The 24,278-nt window shown below is 34.6% G+C and overlaps 2 protein-coding genes across 5 annotated transcripts in view; one reads left to right on the top strand and one right to left on the bottom strand.

Moving 5' to 3' along the window:
* Positions 1-24,278, bottom strand: part of LOC101889086 (trifunctional nucleotide phosphoesterase protein YfkN) — a 49,612-nt gene that overhangs the window by 1,908 nt on the left and 23,426 nt on the right. The window contains exons 1-8 of one of the 4 annotated variants that reach the window (XM_005188346.4): positions 15,493-15,614; positions 6,317-6,461; positions 4,937-5,447; positions 4,778-4,864; positions 1,622-2,520; positions 1,375-1,554; positions 1,070-1,312; positions 267-362 (exon numbers count right to left, since the gene is read on the bottom strand). In XM_005188346.4, coding sequence (XP_005188403.2) covers positions 267-362; positions 1,070-1,312; positions 1,375-1,554; positions 1,622-2,520; positions 4,778-4,864; positions 4,937-5,447; positions 6,317-6,461; positions 15,493-15,509 — 2,178 coding nt within the window. In that variant the 5' untranslated portion in view covers positions 15,510-15,614. Of the gene's footprint in view, positions 1-266; positions 363-1,069; positions 1,313-1,374; positions 1,555-1,621; positions 2,521-4,777; positions 4,865-4,936; positions 5,448-6,316; positions 6,462-15,492; positions 15,615-24,278 lie in introns of those variants that run through there. The other 3 variants (XM_005188347.4, XM_059130778.1, XM_059130779.1) reach the window with 3 other exon arrangements.
* On the top strand, positions 9,790-11,335 carry LOC131806557 (histidine-rich glycoprotein-like). Its single transcript, XM_059130780.1, has 2 exons — positions 9,790-9,925; positions 10,019-11,335. Exon 2 carries the CDS (start codon positions 10,070-10,072, stop codon positions 11,177-11,179), a length of 1,110 nt encoding a protein of 369 aa, XP_058986763.1. The 5' UTR covers positions 9,790-9,925; positions 10,019-10,069; the 3' UTR covers positions 11,180-11,335.

Below are 24,278 nucleotides of genomic sequence, written 5' to 3'. Positions count from 1 at the left end.
TGCAGACATAGCATACATTCGAATAAAATTCTTTCAACCTACTTCATTTCGTTCGGAAACTAAAGTGATTTTCACAGACTGACAGAGGGACGGACATCGATAAATCGACATAGAATTTTATGCCGATCAAGAATGTATATACTTTGTGGGGTCTAAAATGGATATTTCGAGGTGTTACAAGCGGAATGACAAACTTAATATACCCTTCATACTATGGTGGAGGGTATAAAAACGTCATCAACTTAAAATAAATTTGGAATACTGACCGCTTCGTTTTCAATGCGTATTATTCTATGTTGAATTTTCGGGGCCAGCTGGCAGCTGGCCTGTTCCAAGTCATCAAGGGAAGCACGTCGTAACATCTGCAAAAAAATTGTATTAAAAATTTTGTTTGAAAATATATTTGAATAAAGAGGACGAAATATTAAAATGATTTGGATAACTTGAATATTAGTTTCACGTTATTCGGATAATGTGGATAACATATCTGGGCTATATGGATAGCGGGAATAACATATCTCATTATTTGGATAACATATCTAATTTATTTGAATAACATGGATAACATATCTAGGCTATTTGGATAACGTGGATAACATATCTAAGTTATTTGGATAACATATCTATGTTATTTAGATAACGTAGATAATATATATACGTATTTTGGATAACGTGGATAATGTATATACGTCTTTTGCATAACGTGGATAACATATCTACGTCGTTTGGATAACGTGGATATATCTAAGTTATTTGGATAACGGGGATAAAATATCTAAGTAATTTCGATAACGTGGATAAAATTAATTGGATAACGCGGCTAATATATATCTACGTTATTTGGATAACTTAAATAACATATCTACGTTATTTGGATAACGTGGATAACATTTCAACGTCATTTGGATAACCTGGATAAATATCTACGTCATTTGGAGAACGTGGACAATATTTCTATGTTATTTGGATAACGTGGATAACATATCTACGTTATTAGGATAATCCGGATAATGTGGCTAACATGGATAACATTCTGCATTACTTGTATTTCATTCAAATCGCTACCTACCTTTGAGCAATTCGTATTCGATAAGTCTATTGATTTGGTTTGATGTCCTGATAATTTCCGTATTGGCGATGGTCCGTCCAGCTCCAGATTATCCAACATTTGTACCATACTGTGGCGGCGGGATAGTGTTACCAGCGATTGTCGATGTTTGGTATGATGACCACCTTTGCCGGTGCGTAGATTTATTGCTTTGAAATGATTTTGTACGGTGAGACCCAGTTCAGGGCAGGAGTCATCATCCATCTAGGAAAAGAAATTCCAAAAAATCAGAAAAGCCGAAAAAGTTTTATCTTCCAATTACCTACCAATACTTTAGCGTCCTTAAACATTGTAAAACCATCACAGCCATTGTAAATATAACTTTTAATACAAATCTTATATTTCTGGTCCATATTCAGATACTCATCGCCCACTTGCACCAGCTGGGGATCGATTCTTTGTCCCGGTGGTTTGGCGGGATCAAAGGCAAATGTTACACCAGATACCTGGAATAAAAATGAAAAAAAATACATAAATCCAAGAAAAATAAATAAAAAAGATTTATATTCCCACCTGAGGAAATCTGCCCTCCAATTTCGGATAGCCGGATACTGAATTCTCCAATGCCTCATATAAACATTTTCCTGAGATTTCCAGTAAAATCAGGGGATCTCTCATTGGTATGATATTCACCAAATCCCTCATTGTAAATGGACCCGGCGGATGTATTTGATCCGAACGAAATGTACCCGAATTGATGAGAGCCACATCGGCCCCAGTTGCCGCCAACGCCACATCACACACCCAATCACCCAAATTCGTTTCCTGTGTCCGAATCGCCGAGAAACGTCCATCCAACTCCACACTAAAGTTACCCAAAACTTCAGTCATTTTAGCCTCTATGACCTCCGAGTATGTGGCCAATTCCTTTTTCAAACCTTCATCTTCCGCATATTTGGCCGTCACATCAACAGCCTCTACATCGATTTTCAATTTGCCATTTTCATCGCGTTCCTTGTGTATGGTAATTTTGGAAAATTGCCGAAAATCTGTACCGGATTTAATGATTTTAATGCCATTGACTTCTTTGATTTCGTAGACATGATCGTGGCCACCCAGAATGAGATCAATGCCGGGACAATGTTCTGCCAAATTGACGTCGTTGGGGGTGCGCATGTGTGTCAGGGCTATTATCAATTCACAGCCTTCGTTTCGCAGTTCCTCGGCCAGTTTATTGCCTGCCTGTACATAATCAATGTAGGTAACCTCTTTGGGATCGATGGTCGGCAAAGTTTCAAGCCATTCCTTTTCCACCAATCCGATTAGACCAATAGATATTTGATTGTGAAATATGTAATGGGAAATTTTCCCACCGCCCAATGGCCGACCCGTTTCGTTGTCCACCACATTGGACATAAGCCATGGGAAGTTGGTCTTTTTGATAAGTTCCACCAGCACATCGAGGCCATGATCTGAAAGAAGGAATGAAATTAAAAAAAATATGTATATATTTGACAAAAATATGATTTAGAAATTCATGTTGGCGAGGGTCCGAGAATCCATTGAGAAAAGATATCTTTGGAACAATTTCTGAAAATCCCTTAAGAAAAGAGATTTTTGGAAAAATTAATACCATTTTGCGAGTGTTTGTAAATGGCTCCTAAAGTACTTTGAAAATTTATCCCTGAAATTGTTATTTGTGGCTCTATATATATGGCACCCTCTTTGAGGTTGAGGGTATAAAAATCCACGTTTGTGCCTCTTTAAGTGGCTGCAAAAAATATTTTTTTAAAAATCCACTTTTTTAGCTCCGAAATTGACTTAAGAATTATTATTAAAAATCCATGTCCTGGGTCTAAAAGTGGTCTGAAAAATTTCTTTTAAAAAATTCCCGCATGAGACTCTTAAAGACCTTTGGAAAAAAGATTTGTAAAGACTCTCGTTTTTGGCCATGAGAACCCATCAAATATGTGTGCTTTAAGGAGGCTTCAGTCATATGTACTGCTTTGCTTGCTCTGAAGTCTGAATCGAGAAGTCTGTTCTAAAAATCCTTTTATGCTTCTTTGAATATTTTATAAAAATTTAGATTTGATTTCCTTAAAAAACTACTACTACTGAAATCTTTTTAAAGATATGTTCCAAAAAGCCTCTTTTAAGACGCTTGAAAATATGGATTTCAAAATCCACTTTTGTGGGTCTAAAGTTATGGTGTAAAATGTATTCTAAAATCCTTTTTTAAGGCTCTAAAAACTAGTCTCTTCGATGTATGATAGACCCTCGAAAAATATATGTTTCAAACATGTTAAAAAACCACGTTTGTTGCTCTGCAAGACCTCAGAAAATATATATTTTTAAAATTCTAGTTTTTGGCTGTGGGATCCCATGCAAAATATGTGTTGGAAAATTCCCATCTCTAAAGAGGCTTTAAACATACGTTTACAAATTTATTTTGTGGCTGTGAAGTTGACTTGAGAAATCGATTTTAAAATCCTCTTTAAGACTTAAAAAAATATCTTAAAAATCCAGTTCTGATTTCCTTAAAAAACTATTCTCTTTGAGGTTCTAAAGTCAATTAAGAATATATATTTTAAAATTGCCTTGAAGTTCTCCTGAAATGTGTTCCAAAAAGGAATTCTAAAGTAGGAGTTCTACTCCTCTTAAAAATTATCATATTTGGGGTTCGAAAGTCCTATTTCTGCTAAGTATTTTTGTAACATACTTTAAGGCGCGCTACACAATTTGTTATCCAAAAGTAAAGGGTGCGCTTAAAAGTCTTAAAAATCCAGTTCTTATTTCCTCATAAAACTATCCTCTTTTAGGTACTGAAGTTAGATAAGAATTTATGGTTTTCAAATGGCCTTGAAGTTTTTCTGAAATGTTTTCCAAAAATCGTATTTAAAGGCTGTCAAGTAGGAATTCGACTTCTCTTAAATATGATCCGTTCGGTTTTGCCAAAATTCAGTCAATTTGGGAGAATATTAGCCATTTGGTGCACAAAAAAAACCTAAAATTGGATAAAAATATATATGGGAGCTACATCCGAATGTGATCCGATCTAGATAAAATTTGGCAAAGGTATTTCTGGGCTGTATCGGATATCTGGTACCAAATATCATTCCTGTGGAATGCATATTTCGCATGTGAGGGACTTAAGACCCCAAATCAGATGAAACATATATATGGGAGCTATAGCTATATCTGAACCGATTTCCCCCAAATTTGATGTTCTTGCTTCTAGACTAAATTCGGTTGGATGTGCCGAAATACAGGTCATTTGGACTTATATTGGCCATTTGGTGCACCCAAAATCGGTTGAAGATATATATGAGAGGTATATCTAAATATAAACCGATTCTCATCAAATTCAATAGGGTTCGTCCTTAGGCCAAACAATTATTGTTTGGAAAATTCCATCTCAATCGGATAATAAATGCGACCTGCATTTTGTTCACAAAATTACATGGACGGACAGACGAACATGCATAAATCTATGATTTTATGAAAATCGTCAAAAGTATCCATGGGTATATCTCGCTTCCGTTCTTCCGCGTTACAAACAAATGTACAAAGATATTCAAAAGTTCGTTTATGCTTTCGTATCTCCCTTTAATTATGGCTTTTAAAAATCCTCTATTAAGGCTCCGAAGTAGTAGTTAGTTGATTCCCTTAAAAATTATGCTACTCTAGGTCCTAGGTTTTCAAAATCCACTCCTGTGCCTTTTAACATACCAAAATCATGATTTCCAAATACCGCACAGTGTGTTCCGATTTTATTGAGTACAGGTACCATCTGTTCGCCCTGGGTGAAGGTACTTACTGCAAAATAGAAGAGAAAAATATTTCAATATAAGTATTCGAAAATAAGTTACTCAAAACACCACTACTCACACATGCTGGGCGAAAAAATATCACCGCTGAAGAGAACCAAAGGATTGTCGACATCAAAGGTCCGGATGGCTGTACAAAATCGTGTCGCCCCACCAATCGGTTCAACTTCTGTCGTTGGATCCACATTATAGACATCGTTATAGTGCAGTATGGTTAGGGGTTTATTTTCCTGATCTGAGGACATTTTCAAGAGGATTTTCGATTTCTCCAATTGTGTTATAATCGATGTGGAACGATGATAGCCGGCTGTAAAATTATCGACACGACTACGGGCCCGGGGGCTTTGTGGTTGACTCAGCGAGGGTCGGGAGCTGCGCGTTAAATCCTGATTTGATAACGATTTTGTATCGTATTTTGTTTCGTCTGTTACACCGCCGGCTGTCGATGAGGAAGAGGTCGGTGACAATAGTTCGGGATCGTCCAAATCAAATTCGTTGGATAGGAAATTCGGATTGGAGCTTTGTATTTGTGTTACGGCCCGTTTGCCAGCTTCACGTACCTCAATGGAAGCCTATGTGAGGGGGAGGAAGAGATAGATAAAAAGAAGAGAAATTAAATTTTTGATTCAGATTTGTGTGGAAAACTCCAGAGAGAAAGCTTTTTTTGTACAGCACACGCACGCACACACACACATAGATAGATACATAGCGAGAGAACACAAAACCGATTAAAGAACGTGGGGAAATGAAACTCAAATCTAATTCAAAATGAAATGAAACGAAGCTAACATAAATTCCGGGGGAATCCCCTTGAAAAAATAATAAATAATAATTGTGAATATTTTTTTTTTCAATACTTCAAGTGAGGAAAAAAATAGGAATTTGCTCAGGCCAATAACAAAAAAAAACAAATACAAATTAAATATCTAAAGACAGTAAAGTACATGAACTGAATGTAAGTGCGCCATTTTCGTATGGTAGGATCTCAAAAAAGCCCACAAAAAAATCGGGTGGTGGATTCAGGTTTCGAGACCCCACCACAATTTTAAAGAACAGTCGAACTTATTGACATATATTTTTAAGGGAACTTGAGGGCCTTGAAAAAATCTTGTTTTAAATTTTGGTAAACTTGGGTGTGTTACAGAGAAGTTCGACTGCATCTTTCGAATTCTTTTCACATGAATTAAAAACGTAAAAAATTGCAAATAAAAATGTCATACAAAATGTGAAAACAGTTCTAATTTGCCCAACATTTTTTTTTTCAAAAATAATTTTTTTCAATTTAAAATTAAAAAAAAAATGAAAGTGAGTGCTAAAAAAAATCTAAAACACAAAGTACAAGTTATACAACACTCAGAGAGGAGTTTTAGCTTTCAAAATGTTTTTTTTTTTTTTTTTTTTTTTTTTTTTTTGAAAAAAAGCATTATTCAAATCGTTCCACCTGTTTTAACCATCCAACCACATTCCGCAATCCTTTTGTCACCTCAGTTGCCTCATTCAGTGACGTTGAACTGTGCTCAACGATATCACCCAATTTCGTTCGCATCTGTCCCGATTGTGATGTTATATCGGCCATGATAAAACTGCTGTACAATAGTTGTTTTGTTTCGTTGTTTTTGTTTAGGCGATTTTTTTAATTTTTGTATTTTTGTTTTTTTTTTTTTGGTTTGGGGAGAAAATTTGGAAAATTTCAATAAACAATCAATAATTTTTCAAAATTTGTCAATCAAAAAAATAAAATTTTTTTTTTTTGTTTTAAGAAAAAATTGGTGGTATTTTTTTTAAGAAAAATAAAGGTTTCCAAATGATACGAGGTTACCAATTAATAAGGACAAGAATTAGAAAAAAAAAAAATACCAAGGACTCCAAATGTACTTTTTTAAAGAAAAATTTCAACGGATAACAGATCCTCCACTTGGGTATTTAAAAAGATCCTTTACAGATTTTTAATTATATGATGGTTTATCTGAAGAATTTTTGACAAGGACTATAGGTGTGGTAACATAAGCAGCTTGGCATCATAGCTAGGCATAATAATGTCAAATATAAGAAAAGAACGACGGGAGTATTCGAGTGCGGCTCTGGCATCCCTTTATGATATGTCACAAAATCCTTTATGATATAAAAAATCCATTACCGATTTTTAAATATTTGATGGTTTATTTAACGAATTTTTCGTGTGCGGCTCTGGCATCCCTCAATGATATATCACAAAGTATGCCATGTGAAGACTTCAAGCTGCTTATGTACCCGGACCTCATCGGTCCCACAGACGAGATTTTTTTAAAGAATTTTTAAGAGGGACTATCAGTTCCAAAAACATGGATTTTAAAGAATTTTTGAAAAGGATAATTGGTTCTCTAAACCTGGATTTCTTAAAGAATTGTAAACAAATTCCCACAAACAGAGAATTTTTACGCAGGACAATTGGTCCTCTAGTCCTGGATTTTTTAAAGAAATTTAGCAATGACTATTATCCGCACTAACGTGAATTTTTAAAAGAATTTTTGCCAAGGACTATAAATCCCGAAAACGTGGATCTTTTACATAATTTTCGCCAAGGATAATTGGTCCTCTAAATGTGTTTTTTTAAAGAATTCTTGCCAAAAACTTTTAGTCCTCTGAACCAGAAGGACTTCTCAGATCGTAATCAAAAGGTCTTATTTCGAAGACCAAAAGGATTTTCTATAGGAGACCCGAAAGTCTTATTATAGAAGACCAGACATTTTTCTCATAGAAGGTATTCTCATAGAAGATCAGAGGGGCTTCTAACAGAAGGCCCAAAGGATTTGAAAAGGACAATTGGCCCTCTAAGCTAGCAATTCTTAGAAAAAAATGTTAACAGGAACTATTAATCCCAAAAACATAGAGAATTTTTCCGCAGGTCAATTGGTCCTCTAAACTTAGATTTTTTAAAGAAATTTGCCAAGGACTATATTTCCCAATAACTTGGATTTTTACATAATTTTTGCCAAGGCCATATGGTCTTCTAAACGTGTGTTTTTTAAGAATTCTTGCCAAAAACTTTCAGTCCTCTATACCAGAATGTCTTGTTATGACGAGATCATAAGGCCTTTTTATCGATTACCAAAAGGATTTCCTATAGAAGACCAGAAAGTCTTATTATAGAAGACCAGAAATTATTCTCATGGAAGGTCATAGAAGGTATTCTCATAAAAGACCCGAAGGGTCTTCTTATAGAGGATCCGAAGGCCTTCTTATAGAAAACCGGATGCTCTGAAGACCAGAAGGTCTTCTCATAGAAGACGCGAAGGTCTTCTCATAGAAGACGCGAAGTTCTTCTCATAGAAGAAGCGAAAGTCTTCTCATAGAAGACCCGCAGATCTTCTCATAGAAGACCCGCAGGTCTTCTCATAGAAGACGCGAAGGTCTTCTCAATGAACACCGGAAGGTCTTCTCATGGAACACCGGAAGGTCTTCTCATAGAAGGCCGGAAGGTCTTCTCATAGGAGGCCGGAAGGTCCTCTCATAGAAGGCCGGAAGGTCTTCTCATAGAAGGCCGGAAGGTCTTCTCATAGAAGGCCGGAAGGTCTTCTCATAGAAGGCCGGAAGGTCTTCTCATAGAAGGCCGGAAGGTCTTCTCATAGAAGGCCGGAAGGTCTTCTCATAGAAGACCAGAAGAAGGTCTTCTCATAGAAGACCAGAAGAAGGTCTTCTCATAGAAGACCAGAAGAAGGTCTTCTCATAGAAGACCAGAAGAAGGTCTTCTCATAGAAGACCAGAAGAAGGTCTTCTCATAGAAGACCAGAAGAAGGTCTTCTCATAGAAGACCAGAAGAAGGTCTTCTCATAGAAGACCAGAAGATGGTCTTCTCATAGAAGACCGGAAGAAGGTCTTCTCATAGAAGACCGGAAGAAGGTCTTCTCATAGAAGACCGGATAAAGGTCTTCTCATAGAAGACCGGAAGAAGGTCTTCTCATAGAAGACCGGAAGAAGGTCTTCTCTTAGAAGACCGGAATAAGGTCTTCTCTTAGAAAACCGGAAGAAGGTCTTCTCTTAGAAGATCGGAAGAAGGTCTTCTCTTAGAAGACCGGAAGGTCTTCTCGTAGATGGGAACTTATAGTCCCCAAAAATGGATTTTTAAAGAATTTTTGCAGTCCTAAAATCGTGGATTTTTTTGTTGAGGACTTTTGGTCCTCTAAATGGGTCTTTTTTAAAGAATACTTGCCAATGACTTTTGGTCCTCTAAATGTGGGTTTTTTAAAGAATCCTTGCCAAAAACCAACAGTCCCAAAAAGTGGATTTTTTAAAGAGTATTTGCCGAGTACTTTTACTCCTCTAAACGCGGGTTTTTAAAGGATTTTTTTGCCAGTCCCAAAAACTTGAATTTTTCAAGAATTCTTTCCAAGGACTTTCAGTTCTAGGAATTTTGACACCACAAACGCGAATTTTTTAAAGTATTCTAGCCAAAGACTTTATGTCCTCTAAACGTGGGGTTTTTAAAGAATTAATGCCAAGGACAAACGTGAATTTTTAAAGATTTTTTTGCCAAGGACTTTCAGTGCCACAAACGTGGATTTTTAATCGATTTTTTGCCAAGGACTTTCAGCATCAACAACGTAGATTTTTTAAAGAATTAGTCCTCCAAATCTAGATTTTTAAACTTGGAAGTCCCCCACTTTTATTTTCGTATTTGTGTTTATGGTTGTGAAAATGTGTTTCTTCAGATTTTTTTCCAAATCCTAAAACAATAATCTTTCCAAAAACAAATCATAAATCATATTTTGACTTCCTCAAAATATTTTTGAAAATCAAAACAAACAATTTCGAAAATTTCTCAATAAAAAGCCGCAAAAATTCCAAAAAATCCCCTAATCTTTTCAGCATATGCGCAGTTTTGAGATTTCTTCAACATTAATTTAAAAAAAAGCAAATAACGAAAGTCCAACAACTGATAAGAAACTGAAGCTGTCGTCTTTGGCCAAGCCTACAGTCTCAGTTAATTTCAAAAAGGGCGACAGTATAAAAGAAGCTCTGGTCAGATTACAAAGGCATTTTTTGTTGAACCGGATTAAAAGAAAATCGAAAAGTGAATATTGAAATTATTAAACCGCTTTGTGATTCCTTATTTTCAATTGATAAAGAATTTGAATATTAAAAAAAATATTTTGAAAACCAACAGATTTGAATTGCAATACGATTTTGATATACCAGAATTTAATACAAACATAAAATGAGAATCCTCCACATTCTCTGTTTGCTGCTCGGCCTGATTGTGATAAGCCAGGCCAGGCGCCACATTGGGGATCACCATGGTGCGAAATCTGGACATGGTAGCCTGCATGGACTTCATCGCCATCGTGGATCGTTTATCCGTCATCGCCGCCATCAATTCCAGGGACCCTATGGCTATTATGTCAACCACTATGATAGGTCACATCTGAAAAATTCCCACCATCGTGGCTTGCATAGAGCTGCTGCTGCTGCTGCAGATAAGTCACAACCACTTCTCATGACAGAAGGGCCCATTGAAGTGGCGAACAAAGAAGCTCTACCTAACGTTACTGAAGGTGAAGGTGTAGAAAAGTCTGGAGAACATAAGACAGGTCGTCATCATTATTGGAGTCGTCGCTTGGGGCATTCAAGGCGTTCAATGGCCCCGAATCACGTAGAGGAAGAAGAGGAAAAACTGGATGGAAGCTCCAGTAATGAAGGTGAAGTGGATCAGAAACATCGCAGCGGTCATCATTTTCATCGGGGTGGTCGTTATCACCACAGATACCATCACCATGAACCTGATATGGCAAAAGATGCTGCTGATGATGAGCTGGCTAAAAATAAAACCGAATCCAATGAAGGCAGCGATAAGGAAGATCAGGTCTCTCACAGGGGTCATCATTATCGCCGTCATGGGGGTGGTCGCCATTATCATAGGCGACAACACGATGTATCTAAAATGGAAAACAATGATGAAACAAATGTCCACGAGATGGCCAATGGATCATATCAGGGGTTCCACAGGAGACGTTACGGGCATGGCCACCACTACCGTCATGGTCATGGCGGCAAATCTGAAAATCCAGCTGAGAATCCATTAAATGAAAAGGATGTGGAGGCTGATAGTGATGAAGAATATTATGGAACACACAGAAGATGGCGTGGTCATCATGGAAATTGGCATCATCGTAGAACACATGGTCATTCCAAGCCGGAGGTAAATGAAAGTGAGGAGAAGAAAGATGACCCAAAGGACAGTGTAGCCACCGAAAAGCTACTGCCAGAAACCACAACCAGTGCCACAGACAATGTTGCCGATAACATTGATGTGCGTTTGGGCAATTGAGAGGACACTCAAAATTATGTACGTGGGTATTTATTGTTCGAACAAATGTTGTTGCATACTTTAAGGCGCTACTGATGAAATTACTTGGTTTCTTTTTGATATCTCATAAGCTAAAGGCAGAACCACAATAAATGGAAAAAATATAATGTTTTGTAATAGCACGAATAAAAATATATAATAATGGAAAAATAAACATTTACAGATGCTTATCTGTGTGGATTTTAAAAATTCGGTCAAAACTTAGCCTATTAAAAATAGTATACATGAAGAACCAACAGCAATGGAAGATCTTCTATCCACAGTAAAGGCCCTAAGAGATGCAAAATTTGAGAGATTTTAATTTTCAGAAAACTTTAAGGGGTGCCTTCATCTAAAAATCCTAAAAAAGGCTCGCATCCATAGAAATCCATAGAGAACCTGAATTCAACATCTTCTTCCGGAACATTTTGCCATTAAACGACAAATGGAAGATTTGTAAACTATCGAAGATTTCTTAAAGTTCTTCCATTTATAAAAAAAAAACTTGGAAGTTTAACTTAAATTACATTATTTAGACTAACTGGCATATAATCGAAATTTACAGGCCCGGGGGAAGAAATGCAAATAGCAGTCCCACAAATTGAGATTTTTTGAAAAAATTTTCCACAGACTACTAGGATTCTTTAAAAGATTTTTTCTGAGGATTTTTTAACTATATTTTTAAATATAAGTCACACAAAAGTTTTTTTTTTAAGAATTTTTTGCAAAGGACAATTTGTCCTTTAAATGTGCAATTTTTTAAGGATTTTTTTCAAAGCACAAACTTGGTTATTTTTCAGCATTTTTTCCAAGGACAATCAGTCCTCCAAACATGGATTTTTTAAAGATTTTTTTCCAAGGACTATCAGTCCTCCAAACGTGGATTTTTTAAAGATTTTTTTCCAAGGACTAACAGTCCTCCAAACGTGGATTTTTAAAGATTTTTTCCAAGGACTAAGAGTCCTCCAAACGTGGATTTTTTAAGATTTTTTTCCAAGGACTAACAGTCCTCCAAACGTGGATTTTTAAAATTTTTTTCCAAGGACTAACAGTCCTCCAAACGTGGATTTTTAAAATTTTTTTCCAAGGACTAACAGTCCTCCAAACGTGGATTTTTAAAGATTTTTTTCCAAGGACTAACAGTCCTCCAAACGTGGATTTTTAAATTTTTTTTCCAAGGACTAACAGTCCTCCAAACGTGGATTTTTAAAGATTTTTTTCCAAGGACTAACAGTTAGACAAAAGTGGATGTTTTAAAGAATTGTTGATTTGTACTATCAGTCCCTCGAACGTAGATTTTTTACAAGTACTATTTGTCCTCCAAAAGTAGATTTTTTAAAGAATTTTTGCCAAGGACTATTAGTATTCAAAACTTGGATATTTAAAGATTTTTTCCAAGGATAAGCAGTCCTTCCAACGTGATTTTTATAAATAATTTTTTGCAAGGACTATCAGTCCTCAAAACGTGGATTTTTAAAGATTTTTTCCAAAGATAATCGTCCTTTATATTTGATTTTTTTTTATTTTTTAAAGAATTTTTTCCAAGGACTATCAATCCTCAAAACATGGATTTTTAAAGATTCTTTTCCATTGATAGTCACTTCTTCAAAGGACTATCTTTCTTTGCAAAGGACTATCAGTCCTTCAAACGTAGATTTATTTAAAGAATTTTTGCCAAGGACTATCAGTTCTCAAAATATGGATTTTTAAAGATTTTTTTCCAAGGATAATAGTCCTTCAAATGTGCATTTTGTAAAGGATTTTTGCAAGGACTATCAGTCCTTAAAAAATGGATTTTTAAAGTTTTTTTTCCCAGGATAATCGTCCTTCGAATGTGGATTTTTTAAGAATTTTTGCACAGGACTATCAGTCCTCAAAACATGGATTTTTAACGATTTTTTTCCAAGGATAATAAGTACTTCAAACTTGATTTTGTAAAGAATTTTTGCCAAGGACTATTAGTCTTTAAAACTTGGATATTTGAAGATATGTTTCCAAAGATAAGCAGTCTTTCAAACTATAGGTCTTCAAAAATTGGATATTTAAAGATTTTTTCCAAGGAAAAGCAGTCCTTCAAACGTGATTTTTCTAAATAATTTTTGCAAGGACTATCAGTTCTCAAAACGTGGATTTTTAAAGATTTTTTTTTCATGGATAATCAGTTCTTCAAACGTGAATTTTTTAAAGATTTTTTTTCTATGGATAACCAGTTCTTCAAACGTGGATTTTTTAAAGATTTTTTTTCTATGGATAACCAGTTCTTCAAACGTGGATTTTTTAAGAATTTTTTTCAAAGGAATAATACTCCTCCAAACCTGGATTTTTTAAGATTTGTTTACAAGGACTATTTGTACTCCAAACGTAGATTTATTTAAGGAATTTTTGCCCAAGACCATCAATCCTCAAACCATAAATTTTTAAAGATGTTTTCCAAGGATAATCAGTCTTTCAAACGTGGATTTTTTAAAGATTTTTTTTCTATGGATAACCAGTTCTTCAAACGTGGATTTTTTAAAGATTTTTTTTCTATGGATAATCAGTTTTTCAAACGTGGATTTTTTAAGAATTTTTTTCAAAGGAATAATACTCCTCCAAACCTGGATTTTTTAAGATTTGTTTATAAGTACTATTTGTCCTCCAAACGTAGATTTATTTAAAGAATTTTTGCCCAAGACTATCAATCCTCAAACCATAAATTTTTAAAGATTTTTTTCCAAGGATAATCAGTCTTTCAAACGTGGATTTTTTAAAGAATTTTTGCCAAGGACTATCAATACTTAAACCATAGATTTTTAAAGATTTCTTTCCAGTCCTTTAAACGTGGAATTTTTAAAGAATTTTTGTCAAGGACTATCAGTCCTCAAAACATGGACTCTTAACGATTTTTTCCAAGAATTTATAGTTATTGAAACGTCGATTTATTAAGGAATTTTGCAAAGCAGAAACTTGGGTGTTTTAGAGAATTTTTTCAAAAACTTTCAGTGAATTTTTAAACAATTCTTTTCAGAGACTATCAGTTTCATAAAAGTGGATTTTTAAAGAATTTTTGCTAAGTACTATGAGGCCCATAACGTGGATTTTTTACAAGTACTATTAGTCCTGCAAACGTAGATTTGTTAAAGAAATTTTGCCAAGGATAATTGGTATTCTGAATGCGGATTTTATAAAAAAAATTGCATAGGACTGTTGTTATCACCGGAATCGTTCCAAATTTCGTATTTGAAGTTCGTAATGGTTACTACAGCCTATGACAAACATTTTTCTATGCAGGTTCACATCTTTGTATAGCCCCCATATAACGGTAGCTCCCGATATTCGGTATTTTGATGAATTAAGCGACATTATTCATCGGAATTGTTTCAAATTTGCTATTTGAAGTTCGTAAAGGATACTACAGCCTATGACAGGAGATTGTATGTCCACGTCTTCGTAAAGCCCCATATAACGGTACCTCCCAATATTTGGTATTTTGATGGTTTTAGCGACATTATTCACCGATTTTTTTAAGTTTCGCATTTGAATTGTAATATTGGTCCATGTCGTCGTATAGACCCTAATATAACAGCTACATTCGGTATTTTTCAGATTTAAACAGAATTTTTAACGGATTTCATTGTTTTTTTTATAAAAACAACAATAAAGGGATTAAACCTGACCATTTTGCAACAACAAAATACTATAGTATCCCGAACAAACAAGCCAGCACTCTTCTATTAATAGACAAGGTACGGTCAACTCATGGGTATGCTAAAACGAAAGCATAACAAGATGTTTATAAGTGCGATTGTAAGATTTAGAAGAGTTTCCAAAAGAATTTTAGTTTTATGCAATTCTTTGGTTCCTCTTCTATTGAGCTTACAATCTCGTCACTGGGGTAAAAAAGTTTTTTTTTTGTTATAGAAGTTATTTTTAAAATAACTTCTGGGAAGAATATCCAAGACAAAAAACAAGAGAACTGATGAGGATTGGTGGCTCTTTCCGAAACCTAGGTATTCCCTGCCTTACCCCCTGGTAAACATTACAATCGTTCTCCACTAATAAACAAACTTTTTTTTTATAAAAACAACAATAAAGGGATTAAGCCTGACCATTTTGCATCAACAAAATACTATGGTATCCCGAACAAACAAGTCAACACTGTTTTTTAGAATTGCCAAGTTCATTCCAAATGGTGGAGGGTATTCACCTTTTTTACTTGTTTTTTACAACATTTTTTAAAAACCAATACCACCAATTTTTTTTCTTAATTTTTTTTTATTAAATTTCCAAAAAAATCTTCATCATGCACAACTTACAATAATAATTTTCTCATATTTGTTAAATAATTGTTTTTTATTTATTTAAAAATAAAAAGAGGGTTGTTTTTTAAACAAAAAATATTCGTTTTTTTTTTTGCACAAAACCAAAAAATTTGAAAAATCACATTATTTTTTTGTTGTTGTTATTATTAATATTGGCGTTAGCTATAAGAAGTAAATAAAGCAGTATTTATTAAGAGGCACAATTCGATTTGAAGTAGATTTCTTTGTTATGATTTGAATTTGAATTTGATTTGTGTTTTGTTCATTTCACTTTCTATCGAGACAACAACAAGGAAAACACATATATTTTTATAAACAAACAAGAAATTAAAATTTCGCGTTCTATATCTGCGGGGGACAAAAATTGAATTATAAATTAGCCTTCATTTCGTAATATTTCTTTATTTTCACTTTGTTTGCATTTTTTTATTTTTTTTTGCTTTGAAAATCTATTCTACACTCAATGACATTGACTTTGAATAGCATCGTAGGGTTTTTTGTTGTTGTTGATATTTTTTTCTTTTCCTAATTTTTTTATTTCCCACATTTGTTTTGAATGAAATTCAAAAAAAAAAAAAAAACGAAAAAATTCCCACAAGATTATAGCGCTACCGCTCGCTCGAACTCATCTTCGAATGGCAACAAAAAACTAAACTGGCGACGGCACACGATCCAATTTTGATTCGGAAGGGAGTGCGATTGATAATCGCACTAACAATCAAAACAACAACACCATCATTTGCAAAGTGATAAAGTCGGTCAATAGTCTCGTTGGCTGGCTGGCTGCCGGGCTGCCTCGCTGACTGACTTTTTAGATTAGATGAGAAAACATAATTTTTTCGCCATTCAAATTAGAAGAAAGGGAGCACAAAGTGTTCGAAGAAGAAGAAGACGGTGAGGAGTTATCAACAAATCAAAATAACCAACAATCGCGTTTACAAATCACTCAAACGACCGGGGCCTCCAAAATAACCATCAATTTATTTTACAATAGAATTTTGACTTCCGATACTGTTTTCGGTTTTTCTTTTTAATTTTCTGGTTTCTATGCTCTCGGTAATAACGCCACAATTGACCGTAATTGAATGAAAATATTTTGTCATTCGTCTGAATGTTTTATATGAAATGTTTCATAAAAAAACAATATTTGAGAACAACAAAAAAAAAAATACTATAAACGCATTCAAATGCAACCTTAAAATTAATCCATCCGTCCATCCATCCACGAAATCAAAAACAAGAGCAAATACCCCAAAAGAGCTGAGAGCATACAAACAACATCAACAACAGCTAAATATGCAATATATTTATCTAAAAAAAGGAACAAAATTTTAACGTAACTGAGTATTATTTTTGTTTTTGTATACATATCTATCAACAATAACAGTACAGTCACCGGCCACTGTATTAGAACAGCTTTGAAACACAAGAGCACAGGGGAGAGAGAACTATAATATTTGGCATACGGATCACTGTTGATAGATAGGAGTGACATGAGGCTGCGAATTTTAGGAAATCGGACTAAAAGTTGTATAAACGGTACTAAAAAATATCAAATGCTGTACCAACGAAATAAGTCACGGGTGAACGTAGAGTTAGATTGAAGGTCATAGTTAATGTCTGATTTCCATTTTTTGGAAATTCGAACTAAAAGTACCCTGCGAGTTGCTAAATAATGCATCATCATATCAAGCAAAGGGAAAAGGTATTATTGTGAAAGTGAGTCTATGTAAAAATGTAGAACTAATATACAGCTGCATTTTTGGAGATTTGAAATAAAAAGGTACTACAAAAAATTATTAGAAGTACGTAAGAAAGACGAACAAGTCGGGCCGAACTTTTAATAGCCTCCACCATTTTGAAGGAAAAAAAAAAGAAAAAATTCAAAAAAAAACTCGTCGAAAAATACCACTTAAATAAAAACCTTTAAATGTGGGCTATACGAAGACGTAGACCTGCATAAGTAATTTTTTCTCATAGGCTGTTGTACCGATATCGAACTTCAAATACGTAATTTGAAACAATTTCGTTGAATAATGTCGCTAAGATTATCAAATTTGAAGCAATTCCGGTGAATATATTGCTAATATCATTAAAATGCGGAATACAGAGAGGTACCGTTATATGTGGTCTATACGAAGACATGAATCTGCAGAAAGAATTTTTCGTTATACGATCTACAAACTTTAAACATGAAATTCGAAACAATTTCGGCCAAAAATGTAGCTAAAATCATCAAAATACCGAATATCGGGGGCTATACGATATCCTAGGCCTATGTGGACAATTCTCATCGAAGGGGTAAAGTGCATAGAAGGAACTCGCTGTGTGGATTTTTAGACAATTCCATTGAAAAATGTGGCCAAAATCATGAAAATACCGAATATCGGGAGGTACCGTTGTATGGGGGAAATACAATATTGTGGACCTATATAGAAAATTCTTTTTAAGGGGAGAAAGTACTCACAAGGAACTTCTTGTGAGAATTTTCGGACAATTCCATTGGAAAATGTAGCTAAAATCATCAAAATACCGAATATCAGGGTTACCTTCATATGGTGAGCTATACGATATCATGGACCTATGTGGACAATTCTCATCCAAGGGGTAAAGTGTTCAGAAGGAACTTCTTGTGTGGATTTTTAGACAATTCCATTGAAAAATTTAGCTACAATCATCAAAATACCGAATATCGGGAGATACCGTTATATGAGGGATATACGATGTCGTGGAGCCTTATAGACAATTCTCTTTCAGGGGGTAAAGAACCCACAAAGGACAAGAAGAATTTCAAGAATTTCAGACAATTCCATTGAAAAATGTGGCTAAAATTAAGGGGGGGGGGGGGGTACCGTTATATGGGGGCTATACGATATAGTGGACCGATATAGCCCATAGCCCGAACTTGACCTGCCTGTGCACAAAAGACTGATCTCTGCAAAATTTTAGCTTTCTATCGAAATTCGTTTTGACTGTAGCGTGATTACTACCGACGGACAGACTGACGGAAAGACGGACAGAGCTAAATCGTCTTAGAATTTTACGCAGATCATGTTTGTACACACTTTGTTGGGTCTAAAATTATTTCGATGAGTTACAAACGGAATGACGAACTTAATACACCCTCCATGTATGTATAAAACTAGAATTGGGATCACATTTTTAAAAATTCGAACTAAAAGGGACATAACGAAAGTACGAAAAGGTACTTTATGCTGCATCATCATGCAGAGATACGGCTGCATTTGTGGGAAATTAAAAGGTACTACTATACATTTAAAAGTACCTATGAAGGTACAAAAAGGTACCGAATGCTGTGCCAATGAAATGAATGGACGGGTGAAGTTAAAATTGGAATGGAGGTCACAGTTAAGCTCTATGTGTGAGAAACGGTGGGGACGGCGCCATTTGAAAAAAAACTAAAAAGAAATTCGAACTAAAAGGGTATTAATAGTACGAATATGTACTAAATACTGCATCTTAGTATGATAAGCAAAGGGGACAAACTAAAATTCAAAGATTTGGTTTGCTGCATTTTTGGTATTTTGAAATAAAAAGGTATTACAAAATACTAAGAAGTACCTAACAAGGTACAAAAGTACTAAAAGGTACCGAATGTTGTGCCAACGAAATAAGTGAATGAATGAGACTAGGAATGGAATTGAGGTTACATTTAATTCCTAATGGAGAGGGAACCCGTCCATTTTTTGAAAATTCTAACTAAAATGTACAATAAGTACGAAAAAGTGCTAAATACTTTAACATCGTATTTAGCGAACGGATGAAGCTAGAATTTGAAAATTTGGAATGTGGATCACTGCAAGTGTGGACGGTTGAGAAAGGGTTGTAATTTTAGAAATTTGAAAAAAAAAGTTCTTAGATGTACTTAGAGCTATCTTCAATGGTACGAATTGGGGTCAATCATAAAAAGGTACGAACAGTACCAAAATGTACCAAATACTGTGGCATGATATTAATCGAAGGTCTAAATGTAGAATTTGGTATGTGAACCCTTGCTAGTGTGTTGGTCAAAAAGTACGACATGGTTTTTGGAATTCCAAACGAAAGGGTACGAAAGTTAACACTTCTATAGATACAAGGTATCTTACAGGACTCCTAAAATTAGCAGATCTTGTTCAGTTCTTCTATAGGCCTCCCATAAATCTACAAGTGAATAGAAACACTTCTTCAGATCTTCTCCCAAAAGCCTACCAAATGAAATTCTCTACACACACACAATAATCACAATAATCTGTTCGCAATATTTCGTTTTTGTTTTGATTCTCTACTTTCTTGGCCAACTGAGATTGCTGGCGACAAAGGAAGCAAACTCAATTTCAGTTCATTGAAATTTTTTGTTCTACTTTCAAGAATGTTTATCATTGAAAATTGAACGGTTGCATGAGAGATTGAGACAACAGAATTTTCATAGTCAGGGTCAGGTATGTTTGGGGAAAAAAAAACAGCGACACTAACCAAATGGCTAAGGCTACATACATTTTACGTTGCAAATGATGATAAACTATTTCACTTACACTTGGTGCGAAAAGCGGATAAATCAAATAATCAATGATAATTTATCTAAAAATTTAAAAATTTGTTTTAATTTTTTTGGCGTATTAATGTATGTAAAATACTTGGATAATTTCGAAAAAAATAATTTGAACACAAATTCAACCCGAATATATTTGTTGGTTCAATAAATACTAAGAGCTAGGAAATAATGATTTTTTAAAATACCACAAGATATTTTTCTTAAATACTCAAATCCAAAATCCTTTTAATAAAATAAAATCATTATACTACTTGGGTCGTATACTTAACACGAATGCGTTGTACCGTCAATCATACGTACCATTGTACCAATGTGATGGATTTTCCCCCTAACAACTCATTGAGAATTTGGAGAGGTCTCATTTCAATAAAGAACAAAATTCAAATGTTTCCATAATTGGAAACCCAAAAGCTCAGTGGATTATGTAACTACAGCTAAAAGACACGTGTCGCAGCATTTTCAATGCTAACATGGCACAGAAATCCATATAGAGGGGGACATTTTTTTTTTAAATTTTCGGATTAAGGTTTTTATACCCTCAGCCATATGGCTAGAAGCTCATAGAGATAATGTTTTTAGACCCTAGGTCTGTTTGGACCAAATCCGTTTCAGGACATTTTGACTGGATCTAGCGATGTCCATCCGTCCGTTCGTCTTTCTGGTTGGTGTGCACGATACTTCCCCAAGGGAGTATTTGATTTGGTCCAAACATGGTAAATAGTAATATTATTATCAAACTTAGATCGAGTTCGGATATGGACAGTATCGGTTCACTCCTTGTGGTACCTCCCCCACAAAGGGTCGATATTTTCAAAAAAAAAAAAAATATTTTACTGCAAAGAAACAGAAGGGATAATCCGATTTTGCTCCCACTTGGCAAATCCTAATATATGCATCAGTGCTAGGTCGGTTGCAAAAATGGACAACATCAATGCACTCCATTAAGTACTTCCCCCCACAAAGGGTAAAATTTTTGAAAGATTATAATTCTTATAAAATGTGAAGTAGTAGTCCGATTGTCTTCAAATTTCGCACAACACAATATTTTTGTCAAACCAAAGTTTGGGATGAAGATGGAGTACCTCTCCCACAAAGGGTCAACATTTTGAATTGCTATGAAGCTCATAAAACCCGAAATTAACACCCGATTCCATAAGGACTCGGCACACCTCAATATTTCTATCACCACAAGATCTGTTATAAAGATGGTAGAGATCGGACCATTCCTTCTGGTACCTCCCTCACCAAGTGTTAAAGTTTTGAATAACGAAAACGTTTAGAAAATCCGAAATAAGCATCCGGCTATCCTCTTATTTCAGACATCCTATTATTTCTACTAACACAAAATCTGCTGTGATGATGGGATATATCGGTCCACTTTTTTTGGTAAACACAAACCCACCCTCATCACCTCCCCCCCCCCCCCTCCCCCCAACAAAAGGGTCAAAATTTTCAATATCCATGAAGTTTATTTAACGCAAATTAACATTCGATTCCATTCAAACTTGACACATCTCCATATTTCCATCAACACAAGATCTGTTATAAAGATGGTAGTGATTGGATCATTTCTTCTGGGACTTCGCCCACAAAGTGTCATAGTTTTGAATAGTTATAACTCTTACAAAATTCGAAATAAGCATCCGGCTATCCTCATATTGCAGACATCCTATTATTTCTACTAACACAAAATCAGCTGTGAAGATGGGATATATCGGTCCGCTCCTTCCTCCACCTCCTCAACAAAGGTTCAAAAATTTGAATTTCCATGAAGCTCATACAACGCGAAATTAACATCCGATTACATTTAGACTTGGCACATTTTAATATTTCCATCAACGCAAGATCTGTTATAGATATGGTAGAGATCAGAACATTCCTTTTGGTACCTCCCCCAGAAAGGATTCAAGATTTTTGAACAACCAAAACGATCATATAATCTGAAATAAGCATCCTATTATTTCTACTAAAACCAGAAGATGGAATATTTTGGTCCACTCCCTCTGATGTCTCCTCCACATAGGGTTCAAGATTTTGAATAACAAAACGCATAAAGAAAGCGAAATAAGAATCCAGGTCTCTTCAAATTTCACCTACACTAACAGTCTAACACAAGGTCTGTTGTAAAGATGATATATACCTGCGAACCACTTCTGGTACCTCACCCGCAAAAGGGCCACAATTTGCAGTACTTTTATCTATCATAATTTGCGAAACAAGACAGCGATTCTTTACCACTTGCTATATCTAAATATTTCTCTTAACCAGAACTGTGAACATTTATGATTTCGCATAAATTGTAAATAAATGTTCGATTTTCATGTAATTTTGCCCATACCAATATTTTTATATGTATTAGATGTATTAGATGAAAATGGAATACTTCGGGCGACTATACCTGTACCTCACGCACATTTTAACATTTTCTACAAATGATCACATATATCATATAAAGTGAAGGAAGTAACTCAATATAGTCCAAACCTGGCACGTCGCAATATTTATATCATATTTATTTAGGTCCGATACGAAATGAGCAATATTGGACCATTCCTTCGGAACCTACTTCATAGAGAGTCAACAATTTCAATAATCATAACAGAAGTCAAAATATATTTAAATAATCGAACATTGGCTGAGGGTATACATCTGTCGACAAAACCGACTGATACTTTTGAACTTGTTTATTCGAAAATTAATGTAAAATTAATGGCCGTATCAAATGCCATACGACTGGGGATATAACAAAAGTCCACGATTATTGGTTCCAAACTATTTTTTTTTTTTCTAAAAAGTCCATGACTATGAGTCGAATTTCTTTTTAAATAAAAAAAATCAAAATTTTTGGTTTGAAATTTTTTTTAAAAAAACCAAGAAAATTCCGAAAATTTAAAAAAAAAACTCGAGGTTGTTGCAAAAATTGTCAGGCTTCATCCCTTTATTGTTTTTTTAATAAAACCAACGTTTGTTTATTAGTGGAGAACAATGGTAATGTTTACCAGGGAATGTTAGGCAAAAAAACTTTTTTACCCAAGTGACGGGATCGTAAAGTCGACCGATTTTCTTTTATTTATTTATTTATTTTATTTTATTTTTTTTTTTTTTTTTTGAAAAAAATCGAAGATTCTTCGTTAAAAAATGTAAATAACTTGAGTTTTTTTTTAAAAAAATTCCATGATTATTAGTTTAAAAAAATATATATTTTTTTAATCCACAATTTTGTAATTGAAAAATTGTTTTGAAATAATTCGCCTTTTATTGCTTTAAAGAAATGTTTCATAAAAAATTTATAATTATTGGGCCGAAAAAAATTAAAAAAAAAATGGACCAATATTTATACCCTACAACACTATGTGTTGGGGGTATTATAAGTTTGATTGGGCCAAAAATTATGTAACACCTCTAAATATTGGTTTCCCACATAGGAAAGTATATATGGATCTTCCTAGCTCGCAGAGCTGAGTCGATCTAGCTATGTATGTCCGTCCATCCGTCTGTCCATGTTAATTTGTAATCACTCTACAGGTCGCAATTATGGCCAGATCTTCACGAAATTTAGAATTGAGGTGGGGCTTGAGCCAGAATAGAACCCTATTGCTTTTGGAGATGATCGCATTTAGCATTTTGGATGACCATTGGATTAAATTTAGCTATAACAAGTAAAAAAGCTGTAAGTTCGGCCGGGCCGAACTTTGAATACCCTCCACCATTTGGCACAAATTTAACAATTTTCAAAAAAAAAAAAAATAAAATCCCTTAAAAATCTGTTGAAAATATTGAGTCTATACGACGATGTGAGCCTGCATAGGCAACTTTTGTTAAAAGCTGTTACAATATTCAAATGCGAAACTTGAAAAAAATCTGTTTATAAAATCTGTATATAATGTAATATCGAACTTCACGAACTTCAAATGCGAAATTTGAAACAATTCAGGTAAATAATGTCGCTAAAATCATGAAAATACCGAAGATCGAAGGGGCACCGTATTATGGGGGCTATACGAAGGCGTGGACCTACATGGCTCATTTTTTTTTTTCTTAGGATGTAGTATTTATTACGAACTTCAAATACTAAAACTGAAACAATTCAGGTAAATAATGTCGCTAAAATCATGAAAATACCGAAGATCGGGGGGTACCGCATTATGGGGGCTATACGAAGGCGTGGACCTGCAAAGACAACTTTCTGTGATAGGCTGTAGCATCCATTATGAGCTTCAAATGC

The sequence above is a fragment of the Musca domestica genome, unplaced genomic scaffold (assembly GCF_030504385.1).
Source record: "Musca domestica strain aabys unplaced genomic scaffold, Musca_domestica.polishedcontigs.V.1.1 8, whole genome shotgun sequence".
Lineage (NCBI taxonomy): Eukaryota > Metazoa > Arthropoda > Insecta > Diptera > Muscidae > Musca > Musca domestica.
The sequence above is the reverse complement of the archived record's forward strand: the minus strand, read 5'-3'. Positions and strand labels throughout refer to the sequence as shown.

What these genes read in the sequence shown, in the direction of transcription:
- LOC131806557 (XM_059130780.1), top strand. Translation starts at nt 10,070, where the DNA reads ATGAGAATCCTCCACATTCTCTGTTTGCTGCTCGGCCTGATTGTGATA.